At 42.1% G+C, this 12632-nt stretch overlaps 1 protein-coding gene across 1 annotated transcript in view; it reads left to right on the forward strand.

Moving 5' to 3' along the window:
• DCHS2 (dachsous cadherin-related 2) overlaps positions 1-12632 on the forward strand; it is a 347149-nt gene that overhangs the window by 308021 nt on the left and 26496 nt on the right. Inside the window, exons 15-16 of the mRNA XM_040251351.1 lie at positions 3763-3974; positions 6968-7119. Of these exons, the coding sequence (XP_040107285.1) occupies positions 3763-3974; positions 6968-7119 (364 nt within the window). The remainder of the gene's footprint in view (positions 1-3762; positions 3975-6967; positions 7120-12632) is intronic.

Here is a 12632-nt window from a genome sequence, read left to right on the forward strand (position 1 = left end):
TCAGCTGCCTATCATTAAATCTACTCTGAATTTTCTATCAGGGATTTTGGTAACATCAGTCTGTGGTTTGTAAAAGTAATTTAGCTTTCTAAAATTGATAACTGAATCTGATGACAATAAAAGTGAATTTATTAATTTTAAAATTTGGTATTATAGTTAGTTTTTCATATAGAATATAAGTATTTGTTTTCTTAGTAATAGAATAGAAGCAATACAATACCTCCCACAATGCTCAGTGCTAGAGTTAGACTTTTTAGAAAAGGCTATGATAACTATTTGGAGGAGGGCGTGGCAACCCACTGCAGTATTCTTGCCTGGAGAATCCCCATGGTCAGAGAAGCCTGGTGGGCTACAGTCCATAGGGTCACAAAGAGTCAGACACGTCTGAAGTGAGTTAGCACGCACGAATGCATGATTACCATTAGCACCCAGGTAGGTACATGATAGCCTAAAGTTTCCTTGGCCAATTCTGGTTCTCTAGGGAAACTGGATCAGATAGATCAGAACTGTGACTCTAGGCCATATTTCCAGAAACTATACAGATTATTTCACCAGAAGACCAAATTTGTAATAACTCATGCTATTCAGTGTTCTCCTTCTAAATTCAGAGCATATGTAGGTATTAAATCTGTGTCTGATGGTGGAGGGGGTGAGAGACATGGAGAGGACACTGGACTCTGTGTCGTGTGACTACAAAGAGATTCACACATGCACCGAGTCCCTCTCACAGCAACCTTTGGGGCCACCTTTCAGAGCCCTGTTTTACAGAAGGTGAGCCTCTGCTCGACAGAAACTGAGTTACTTCCTACCGGTCACAAGCTTAGTATTGGGGAGGCCAGGTACTTTACCTAAGTAAAGTATCCGGGGCTAGGATTTGTGCTTGGTTTCAGGTATCTCAAACTTCAAATCAGTACCCATTTTAGCAAATTCCATTTGATGGAACTTCTGACAACGAGAGCTGAGTAAATCACGACAGTGGAGTAATAATAACAATAAATTCAGTAAGAAATTTAATTGTAAAGGGGAAGAAATAAAACAGAGTAGAAACTTGAGAAGGAAATTATGTCAGGAGAGGAAGTTCCTTAATCCAGGGGAAAACCTGTGCAGGGCGCAACCCCCAAGGCTCAGTTTCCCTCACCTGGTTCTACTTGTTGCCTCAGGTTGGAACAGATATTATTGGGTGCATCAGGGTGCCAGATCCTGAGCTGGGCATTGGGAAGAGGATGGTGTAAGAGGTAACTGTGCTCACTTTGGTGAATCTTCTAAGAAACCAAGGGGAGTAACTCAGCAGAAATAGGTGAACAAAGGCTCTGCAGGCACTTTGGGAGATACTGTATGTTAGAGACATATATGGTGATGGTATAGGCTGGAAAGAGGATCCACAGGAGTGGGGACAACCCCAGACTGATGGAAAAGCCTACAGGGAAATTCTAAAATGTGTGTTTGAGAAGCAGAACATGTATTGCCGGGGTCCAGCCCTGGTGGATCCAGGGTGATTTGAAGGTGGGGATGGAGTTGGCGTCCTTGGAAATAACTTATTTAATTACAGATAGAGAGGGATTAGAAAATTAGCAGAGAAAAAGAGGCTGAATAACTTGGTTTACATGGAATACCAATCACCACCTATGTAGGCTGCAGGCGTCTTCCGTTCTCCCAAAGGAGAGGAGGCACTGAGGCCCCCCTTGTCTGATCTTAGAAGCCCAGGCAAAATTAGCAGGCTTGGTGGGTACCCATGCACCAGATGGGAATTCAGCCAGAAAATAGTAGGAGAGAAAAAGAACGACATGGGGGAATCAGTCTTTCCGGAAACTGATCCGATTTCTTTATTTTTGAGTTTGCTTATATACCTTTTGTTACACACAGGGATGAATACAGAGTCACGCGGGGATCAGCAGTCCTGACCTTTATCAAAATCAGGTGCTTTACATAAAAAATCTTAGGGATTTTACATCATCTTCTGGCCATGAGGCCTGCTGACATTTCATGACCCTTTCTTTCTGATAACCAAAAAACTTATTTTTTCCAAGGGTGTTTTTTCTTAAACCAGGCACCACCCTCCAAAGTTGCATTCCTATAGGGTGAGAGTGTAGTGAGTTACAATCAAGAAAGGTATTTATTTAACCCAACGTTAACATGATTCATCTTAAAGGTTAATACTTATTTCTCCTATATGCTATGATTATATGCTATATGATTATATGCTATATGATTATAAGGGCAGGGAATATGGAGATTCAGCAGCAAACATCAGCCCAACAAATGAAAATCCTTTCACCAGTGCTCCCCTTAAGATCTATTTAGTCTTAAGATAGTGATAAAGTTACATTTTTACATAGCAAGGACACAGTGATTTGTAACAAAGTACAGTGATCTATTACAAAAGAGAAAATTCATTAACTCAAAAAGTCTAGTATTGTTAACCTTAAAAACTACTATATTTCCTTTTCTATATTGCAAATACATTGATTAATATATTCCCAGGTGCCTAAGGATATGGAAGCCTTATCATTGACTCAACAATGAGAAAAGCCCTATGCTAATTAAGACTCTCAAAATACTCCAAAACTCTCTGTGCTGTTTATGGTTGAGAGGTAGTAAACAATCATGTGTGTAGTGGCAGGAGTATGCATAATCCTGTCACACAAGCTGGTTTGCCAGCAGAGAGGTTTGACCTGAGACACCCTTGTCACACCCAGGGCAGGGAATTAGCAGCAATTATTGGCACAACAAATGAAAAACCCTTCACCAATATAATTCCTAACCAACCCACTATACTAATAATTTCTAACTTCCCCAAAGAATTTGCCTAAGTAACTCTAAAACATCTCCTGCCTCTCACAGTCGGGAGGCTGTAAACAATCATATGTGGCCGGACGAACCTATACCGGTGGGCTAGATAACCTTCAGAGGAGTCCGTAAGCTGAAACACTCTTGTCACTCCCAGGAATTTTTATTGACTTGGAGCTGCACCTTTACTCCTTCTCCAAGAGAACTGGTGGGAAACAGCCCCCCATAAAGTCAGAGGTGTAGGTAAGAGCCTGAAACAGTAAAGTAGATAGACTCTGGTTTTGGGAGTAGATGCTCGGGAACAGGGGGTTTCCTGAGGCTTGATCATGCCTTTGCCAAGCCTCCTTCCTCATGACCTTTGCCATGGGCAGAGTTCCTCACGCTGGCCCCCGGCAATGTATGAGTGTTAGCATCGGAGCAGAGAGAGCAAAGGGGAGAAAGAGATTAATGAGATTTCTCAGGTGGGAGGATCTGAAGCAAGTGGTCCTGGGGAGGCTAAAATGCTGAGCTTCATCATAATTGTTGTGGAAGCTAATCAAGGGCTTTAAAGATAGTCACAGTGCCTTTTTAAAATTATTTAATTCAGAATGGGAACTGGATGAGTGCAGAGGCCTAAGTGGGCTAATGCAGGGGACAAGGTGGGAAATGCTGGTTGCTTGGAGGAGGGCAGCAGCAGGGAGAGGGTGAATCCAGAGATGTCTGACTGCAAAGACCTGGCAATGGGCTAAATACAGAGACAGAAGGATGACTTAGAACGCTCAGACCTCAGATGTTTCATGGTTTCTTTCCTTCCTACATGTTTGAACTGTGTAAGTGTCTGCCTCTTCTCACCTTTTTTCACAATGACCCCAGACACTAGGAAAGGGGGTTGGTTCCAGCCAGTGGGAGGCATTGAAGAGCGTGTGAGCATCAAAGATAAAATCATTTTCTATTCTTTCTTTTTTCTTTTTTTTTCCTCTCTGGAAATAAAAATAGGAGAAGTCACTGTGAAAGAACCCAAGTTTCTTGATTTTGAAGTCAGAAAAGAAGTTCAACTCATCGTTTTAGCTGAAAGTAGGGGGCATAGAGCCTACAGCAAAGTAGCAGTCTTTATCCAAGATCTGAACGATCATCCACCACACTTTGAGCAAAGCGTTTACCAAGTATCAGTGTCTGAGGGCCAGTTCTACAATCATCACATTGTACAGGTAATAGAAACATGTTTTATATGTGTGTGTGTGTGAATTTTTATCAGTGTACATCCAAATACCTAAAGACCTTTTCCAGGACATTAATTGTCATTGTTTCCTTGGCATATGCATTATATGATGTACTGGATGGAACCTTAGGTTGAAGGAAGTCTGGAGTTTCTGAGTTCACTACCCTTACTCCCTTCTTTCTGTGCTCAGAACCCCCCTGCCAATGCAGGAGATACAGGAAATGTAGATTCGTTTCCTGGGTAGGGAAGTTCCCCTGGAGGAGGAAATGGCAACCTACTCCAGTATCCTTGACTGGAGAATCCCATGGACAGAAGACTCTAGGTGGCTACGGTGCATAGGTCACAAAGAGCTGGATATAACTGAGCATCTTAGCGTGCATAACATGCAGGTAGCAGCCACCTGCTCTTCCCAGGGACCCTGTTGGAGATTAGCAGGGAGTCTAGATGGGCACAAAAAGCAGCTCACTTTCTAAGTGTGTACAGTTTAGTGGAGAAGTCAGAAGACTAAGTATACAATTTAAATTTCTAATGTGATAATAGAAAAGCATATATTGAATGTTGTGCAAGCTAAGAGGAAACACAGACAGGTCCCGATGTTTGCACTTGGTCTTAAAGGGTGAGCAGGCATTTCCCAAGTGGAGCTGTAGCCAGACACATGCAGAATGAGGTAAAGCACATGGGAAGGCCCCCTGGGCTTGGGACCTTCAGGTGTCTGACGTGAAAGGCACATATCTGCTGTTTTCAAGCCCAGCCCCATCTCGGGAGAAAGCCCCATGGCCTGAGACAGCCTGTTCACATGGCAGTCTTCTTGCTCAAGCTCCAAACCCACCCACCCTTGCTAGACTATCCCTGCTTCAGGACTGCTGCACATCTTCATCTTTCCATTCATGATTGAACTGATGGTTTGAGTTCAAGAATCTGGGTGTTAGGACACCTATAGGCTCTTGGGAATCTGCACAGAGAATGTGTGTAAACCCCTTCCTGACAGTTGGTGGCTGAGCGGGACATTCTTTTCACCTCTATAACCCATGACCCAGCATCTCATGACTCTCTCTGATGTAGATGGGGCCAGGGGTATAGGTGATCCCCTAGGTTTCCATGCAGCACCTTCACCTGGATATGTACACAGACCTTTCTTGATCCCTGCCTAGTCCAGATGCCATCTTCCCCTCTGAAGGTGCAGACAAGACCAGCAGAGGCTCAGCTGTCTTGGAGTTTTAGCTCTGTGCTCTTCACTTGGTCCAGGATCCCCGGGATTGCCTACATTATTTTTACAGATTTAGCCTAATTGCTCCAGGTTCCAGCATGGTCCAGAATTGTTGAGCCTTTACTCTGGCTTCAGCCAGGACTGAGATGCTTAAGAGGAAGGTAGGGAGTAAGAGCATTCTCTCTTCCAGTCTGTACCCCCAGTGATGCCTGTTCAGCCAGGATGACTGACGCCTCAGTGTCGCTGCAGGGCCTGCTTGGTCACAGTGGACCCTCCCTCCCCGGGGCACTGGTGCTTCGCACTTTGTCGCAGATGCAGACCTGGACAGAGCTAGACCACTCATGTTAAGGTGAAGGCAGCTTTAAAGCCCCAGTACACCCGATAGGGGAAATAGCCCGACCTGCCAGTGCTTCATTAATGTAAACTTTGAGAAGGCTCAGTCAGGGACAGATACAAGGGGCTTTGTTCTTCGTGTTTTTTAGATCATTTAATTTCACAGAAACGATTAATAAAACTGTCGTTTTCCTGTGTCCTGTTCAGATGAACAGGAATGTAGAAGGTTCTAGAGCTCTTGCTTTTTGCCCCCACACTGCCCAGTGCCTGCCTTTTGGTTGCAGCCCCACAAACTCCCTTTAGGAACTTCCCTTCCTCCGTCAGAAGCAGTCTTGGTAGGATTGTCAGTCTAGGTGGTGACCCCACCCCACCCAGTCACAGAGTGCTGTCAACTGCGTCTGTCTCATAGAGACTTTCTCTCTCTGGAATTTGAACCTTGGCTGGTAGAACCCAAGATGAAGACAAGTAAGAGCTGATTCATCTTGCTGGCAACAGCTCAGAGAAGCTATGCCCTAGAGATATCCCTGTTCCTGTGCTTCACCTGGGCACTGTCTTCTTGCTGTGTTTCTTTCCTGGTGAAGTTGGCCACAGTGCACTTGTGTTGACGGCATCTGAAGACCCTAAATGATATGTCTCCTGGGAGGCCTCCTCTCTGTAACTGTTTAAATGTATGACCTCGGGGACATGATGGGACTTACTCTGCCTGGATGCAGGTACGTTGCTCATCCTCATGGTCTTGAGGGGAACTGTCTGATGCTGCCTTTCTGTGCCACATGTCTGGTGTTGTGTCTTCCTGATGAGGCCCTGGGTCACCTGAGAACTCTGGTGGCAGTGTGAAGCATAGATTGAAAGGGAAGGGAGTTACAAGCCAAAGCCCACCAGGACATCAGTGTAGTCGCCCAGGAGAGAGATGAAAGGAGATGGGAGCTCAGGCCAAGGCTGTGGGGCCTAGGAAATAAAAACAAACAGAAAGAAATTTATCAGTCAACTTGTTCTTATGCCAGGTCTTGAATCCACTAATAGAATTAGTTTGCAATTAAAATGTAAATCAGACTAAATGGTACATCTCTGTGGAGAGTGATGCACACTTCACCATTAGCACTTTTGTTTTATCTTCAACACTAGTACTTGGACGACTCATCAAATAAATCACTAGGATCTAAATTTGCTAGCACTAAATCTGGATTTTGTTTCATTTCACTCAAAACTTGCGGTACTCCTCCTGAAATTACTTGGAAACTCTTGCATCTAGTCTATAGAATAGTCTTCTCACCCATCATTCACTTTTGTATAAAATTCAGTCATGTCTAATATTCCTTTGATCATTGTCTTTAAAATGTGTTTGACAATGTGATTCTTTCATAATGCATTGCTCTGAAAAATAGGCTTAACCCATTCTGTACTTTCAATGCTTACCTAATGGAGAAGTTGCTTCCTCACAGGTTTTTGCCACAGACCTGGACAGTGGGTCGAATGGCCTCATCGAGTATTCCATTCTCTCTGGCAACCAAGGAAACGTGTTCCAAATGGATCTGCTGAGTGGTGTGCTAACAGCAAATGTGATTCTGGATTACGAGTACACCAGCACCTACAGGTTTGCCCCAAGCTCAGATCCGTTTGACCAGCCATTCTGCCTTGTTGCTTTGGGCATGACTTCCTGTTTGGTATGCTTAGCTATAAGATGTGTTTTCCCTTTGCACCAACTTAAGATCGTCCTTGATACACTGAGAGAGTCTTAGGAAGTAGACACTATTTGGAAAAGGTGATTGGACTACCTTACCTAAGAATGTTAAGATTCCTTTTCATTCTAGGAGTTCATGCATTTGTGATACCATTAAGTATGATATTAAATGAGAGACATTAAAGACATTTGTGAAATGCCTCCTGAGCAATAGAGACCCTGCAAATGTTGCGTTAGTTGTTTTTAAAAATAGTGAAGACTGAATGATGTTTCTCTTTTTAGTTGTTTATTCACTTTTGTGTAGGAAAGTACAACCCTGTTATCAGGTCCATATTACATGACTCTGTTCTGATAGAAATGATCATCTCAAAGTGTACATTCAAGAAAAGATATATTTTTTGCCTAGAGTTCAAAATATGCTAGACTTACACAGAAATTCTGTGAGAGAATGTGTCATAGGTCTTCTGTGATTTTTAAAAATCAGTGTTCCCAAGTGTCTAGGCACATATACAGAGATATTTGTGACTTCACAGTCTATAAAAGAAAATGAAAGACTCTACGGGACACAAAATATCTGTGAATGGGAGCTGCATCAAGAATGATAACCCAACCTTTCATGCAAGACAACAAAACTGATTTTAAAGAAGAGGTATATGTGCACCAATGAAGACGGAACCCTAAGATGTATGACTAAGTGAAGGAGGGGACGAGGTGCCCCACGGTGCTTTCCTGCAGGCCTTTTTGAGTGAAAACACACCTGTAAAATTGGACAACCTTAGGAAGAAAACCTAAGAAACCATAAACCTTGTTTCTGAGGAAGTGGTCTCATGGGAAGCCTGGACTTCCTTACCATGCATTTCAGTCAGCCTTGTATTTGTATGGCTTTCTGAAAGGCCACATACACAGCGTTTTGTGTAATCTTCCCATCAGCCTCAGGGAAGTTCAGTTAGGCTTTTTCTCACTCACTGATGAGACAAGTGACATGCAGCGGTTTGCTCAGGATCACAGAACCATTTCATCGTCGATCATGTCTTAGCACCAGGTGCTTTGATGCTGTGTTGCACTGCATATACCATACTGGCTACATAGCAGACTTCCTTTTGAGGGAAAAAGTAAGAATACAAGAGACCCAAGCCTCAGGATTCTCCGAGGCCAGACTACTTACATGTTATGTGAGGAAAGTGCAGTGTATTCTTGTGGCTCAATACGCTCAGTTGCTCAGTCTGTCAGTCGTATCCACTCTGTGACCCGTGGAAAGCAGGCTCCTCTCTCCATGGAATTTCCCAGGCAAGAGTACTGAGTGGGTTGCCATTTCCTACTCTTGTAGTTAAACAGCAAGAGCCAGTTAAAATGGGATCTGTTCCTGGGCAGACTGGATTAATTTACCTCTGAAAAACTTCCCAACTCTAAGCATATGATTAAGTATTTAGTTCTTTTTGTTTAATATATTTCAAAATATTACTTCAAAGGTATTTTAAAAGTTTAGTTTAAGGTCTTACCCTGTCTTAAGTAGTAGGATCTTTTTCAGTAATATTTTAGTGTAATCAGTTGTTATGATACTTATTATATAAACATTGAAATCAATCATATAAATAAAACCCTGCTACATTGCTTCTCTAGTAATTTTAAGCACAAATCTCTTTTTTCTCTCCATAGTTGACTGCAGGTAAATCTCAGTCTACTTGCTACCTGAATGATTACAAATTCAGATTCAAGAGTGTCTGCCCTGTTTCAGGAACTATGTATTTCCTGATTGTAATGACTTTCTGTTACAGAGTTCTTACTCAGTGGAGTCTAATTATCAGTTAATTATAACTCCTTCCAGCTTTGTCCTATTTGAGTCATAGTTTCAGCGTTCACATCATTTAAACTGGTCACAATGTGCAAAAGTGCCCCTCACCAATTCCCCATGAATTCAAGGCTGGGAGAAATAGGAATTGAGAGAAGATGAAATGTACGCACACTGCCCCAAGAGATACAGAGGCAACCCATGCATGCTCTGCCTCCACTGTCACCGGAGCAAGGGAATGTTTTGACCCTCCTGCCTCTCTAAGCCCTCACCCCCACCCCCTTGTGACTTTTCTGCCTTTTAGTGCTTTCCCTGATAGTTAAGACACTGAGAGAGAAGGATGGCTTCCTCCAGCCTGCTATACCATTAGTAAATGTTTTGGAAATGTTGGATTTTTTTTACCTTTAACTTTTATTTTTTAACTTTTAACTTTTCTTTTTAATTCTTGAATTCTGCTATTTTGTCTGATTGAGGAAGATATTCCCAATTCTAGCCCTCTGTTTTACAATATAAAATGAAGGGGGGAAAGATATTGTCAGTGATGGTCTACTCAATATAAATGTATTAAACAAAAACTAAATAATTTCTAGTTCTCATATTAAGCCGCATATAAGAAAACTCAGTGGACAGGTGATGACAAATTATAAAATATATCTTAAGGTCCTCTCTGACTGATATTACTTAATTTTAAAAATGAATTACCAAGCATGAGACTGGGGATAGAAAGACACATGAACTAGTTCTTATTTTCCAGGAACTTGAAAATCAAGTGCCCTAGTAACTCATGGCAGGAAGCATAGTAATAATCACAATAGGTGTCATTTATGGAGCACCTTCCTTACCTGTTGAATGCCTGTAACAGACTTAAGATCTACAGAGTGAAGAAATCAAATTCACAGAGGTAAAGTTGTTTGCCAGGAAGAGGCAGCTAGTAAATGTGGAACTTATACTCTTGCCTATATGAGCGGTCCTAGTAGAGCTTTCTGCTGTATCATGTGAGTGAATCTTTAGAGTATATACCTGTATATTTACTGAAACAATACAGGAAAAGACACTTTTGAAACTTAAAATAATCATAGAAAATAAATTCTATCTCACAATTGTGAAATTACACATGTCAAGGTGTGAACATGAAAAGATAGGGTTTCAATCACTGCTTTTCTCTGTTTGACTTCTAACTGATGTGAAGAGACTTCAGTTCAGTTCAGTCACTCAGTCACGTCTGATTCTTTGTGACCCCATGGACTGCAGCACGCTAGGCTTCCCTGTCCATCCCAATTTCCGGAGCCTATTCAAACTCATGTCCATCGTGTCAGTGATGCCATCCAAACATCTCATGCTCTGTCATCCCTTTCTCCTCCTGCCTACAATCTTTCCCAGCATCGGGGTCTTTTCAAATAAGTCAGTTCTTCACATCAGGTGGCCAAAATATTGGAGTTTCAGCTTTAGTATCAGTCCTTCCAATGAATATTCAGGACTGATTTCCTTTAGGATGGACTGGTTGGATCTCCTTGCAGTCCACGGGACTCTCCAACACTATAGTTCAAAAGATATGAAGAGTCTTATCTCTGCCTAAGTTGGTAACTGATATTCATGTAAGTCTTGTAATACTTTAGGGCCAAGATTACTGAGTCTTTTGAGGGACTTTAAATAAATAAAAATGAGCAACAAAAAACTCTTGGGTTGTTGTTTAGTCACCCAGTCATGTCCAGCTCTTTGTAACTCCATGGACTGCAGCACGCCAGGCCTCTCTGTCCCCCACCATCTCCCAAAGTTTGCCCAAGTTCACCTGCATTGTATCAGTGATGCCATCCAGCCATCTCATCCCTGATGCCCTCTTCTCCTTCTGCCCTCAATCTTTCCCAGCATCAGGAAATTTTCCAATGAGTCATCTATATGCATCAGATGACCAAAATGCTGGAGTTTCAGCTTCAGCAAGTTTCAGCTTCAGTCCTTCCAAAAGTATTCAGAGTTGATTTCCTTTAAGATTGACTGATTGGGTCTTCTTGCTGTCCAAGGGACTCTCAGGAGTCTTCCCCAGCACCACAGTTCGAAGGCATCAATTCTTCAGTGCTCTGTCTTCTTTATGGTCCAGCTCTGACAACTGTACATGATCACTGGGAAGACCATAGCCTTGAATATATGGCCTTATCAGCAGAGTAATGTCTGCCTTTCAACACACTGTCTAGGTTTATCATAGCTTTCCTGCAATCGGAAGCAAATGTCTTCTGATTGCATGGCTACAGTCACTATCCGCAGTGATTTTAAAGCCCACAAAGAAGAAATCTGTCACTACTTCCACCTTTTCCCCTCCTTATTGCCATGACATAATTGGGCCAGATGCCATGATCTTAATATGTTTTTTTTAAATATTTAAATGTTTTTTTAATATTTAATATGTTTTTAAATATTTAGTTTTATGCCATCTGTTTCACTCTCCTTCTTCACCCTCATCAAGAGGCTCTTTAGTTCCTCTTTGCTTTCTGTCATTAGAGTGGTACCATCTGCATATCTGAGGTTGTTGATGTTTCTCCCGCCTGTCTTGATTCCAGCTTATAACTCATCCAGCCCAGCATTTCTCATGAGGTCCTCAGTGTATAGGTTAAAAAAACAGAGTGACAGCAGCACCCCTGTTGTACTCCTTTCTCAATCTTGAAGCAGTTTTTCCATTCAGGGTTCTAACTGTTGCTTCTTGATTGGCTTTGGTGTAGTCGATGAGAGAGAGGTAGATATTTTTCTGGAATTCCCTAGCTTTACCTATGATCCAATGATGTTGGCAATTTGAGCTGTGGTTCCTCTTCCTTTTCTAAACCCAGTTTGAACATCTGGAAGTTCTTGGTTTGTGGAATGCTGAAGCTTAGATTGCAAGATTTTAAGCATGACCTTACTAGCATGGGAGATGAGTGCAACTTATCTGATGCTTAGCACACTCTTTAGTACTACTGTTCTTGGGAATTGGGATGAAGATTGACCTTTTCCAGTCCTGTAGTCACTGCTGGGTCCTCCAGATTTGCTGACATATTGAATGCAACACCTTGATGGCATCATCCTTTAGGGTTTTTAAAGGTTCTACTGGAATTCCATCACATCCACTAGCTTTTTAAACAGCAGTGCTTCCTCAGGCCCTCTTGACTTTGCTTTTCAGAATGTTTGGCTCTGGGTAGCTGACTACACCACTGTAGTAATCTGGTTCATTTGGATCTTTTTGTACAGTTCTTCCATGTATTCTTTCCATCTCTTCTTGATCTCTTCAGTGTCTACTAGATCTTAGTGTTTCTGTCCTTTATTGTGCCCAACTTTGGGCAAAATATCCCCTTGATATCTCCAATTTTCCTGAAGAGATCTGTAGTCTTTCCCCATCTGTTGTTTTCTTCTGGTTTTATACACTGTTCATTGAAGAAGTCCTTATTTTCTCTCAATGCTGTTCTTTGGAACTCTGCATTTAGTTGAATATATCTTTCCCTTTCTCCCTTGTTTTTTGCTTTTTGCTATTTGTAAGCCCTCCTCAGATAACCACTTTGACTTCTTGCTTTTCTTTTTCTTTGAGATGATTGTGTTCACTGCCTCCTGTACACGTTATGGGCCTCCATCCATAGTTCTTTAGGCACACTGTTTACAAGTTCTAACCCCTTGAATC

Source organism: Oryx dammah, unplaced genomic scaffold, assembly GCF_014754425.2.
Source record: "Oryx dammah isolate SB20612 unplaced genomic scaffold, SCBI_Odam_1.1 HiC_scaffold_12, whole genome shotgun sequence".
Lineage (NCBI taxonomy): Eukaryota > Metazoa > Chordata > Mammalia > Artiodactyla > Bovidae > Oryx > Oryx dammah.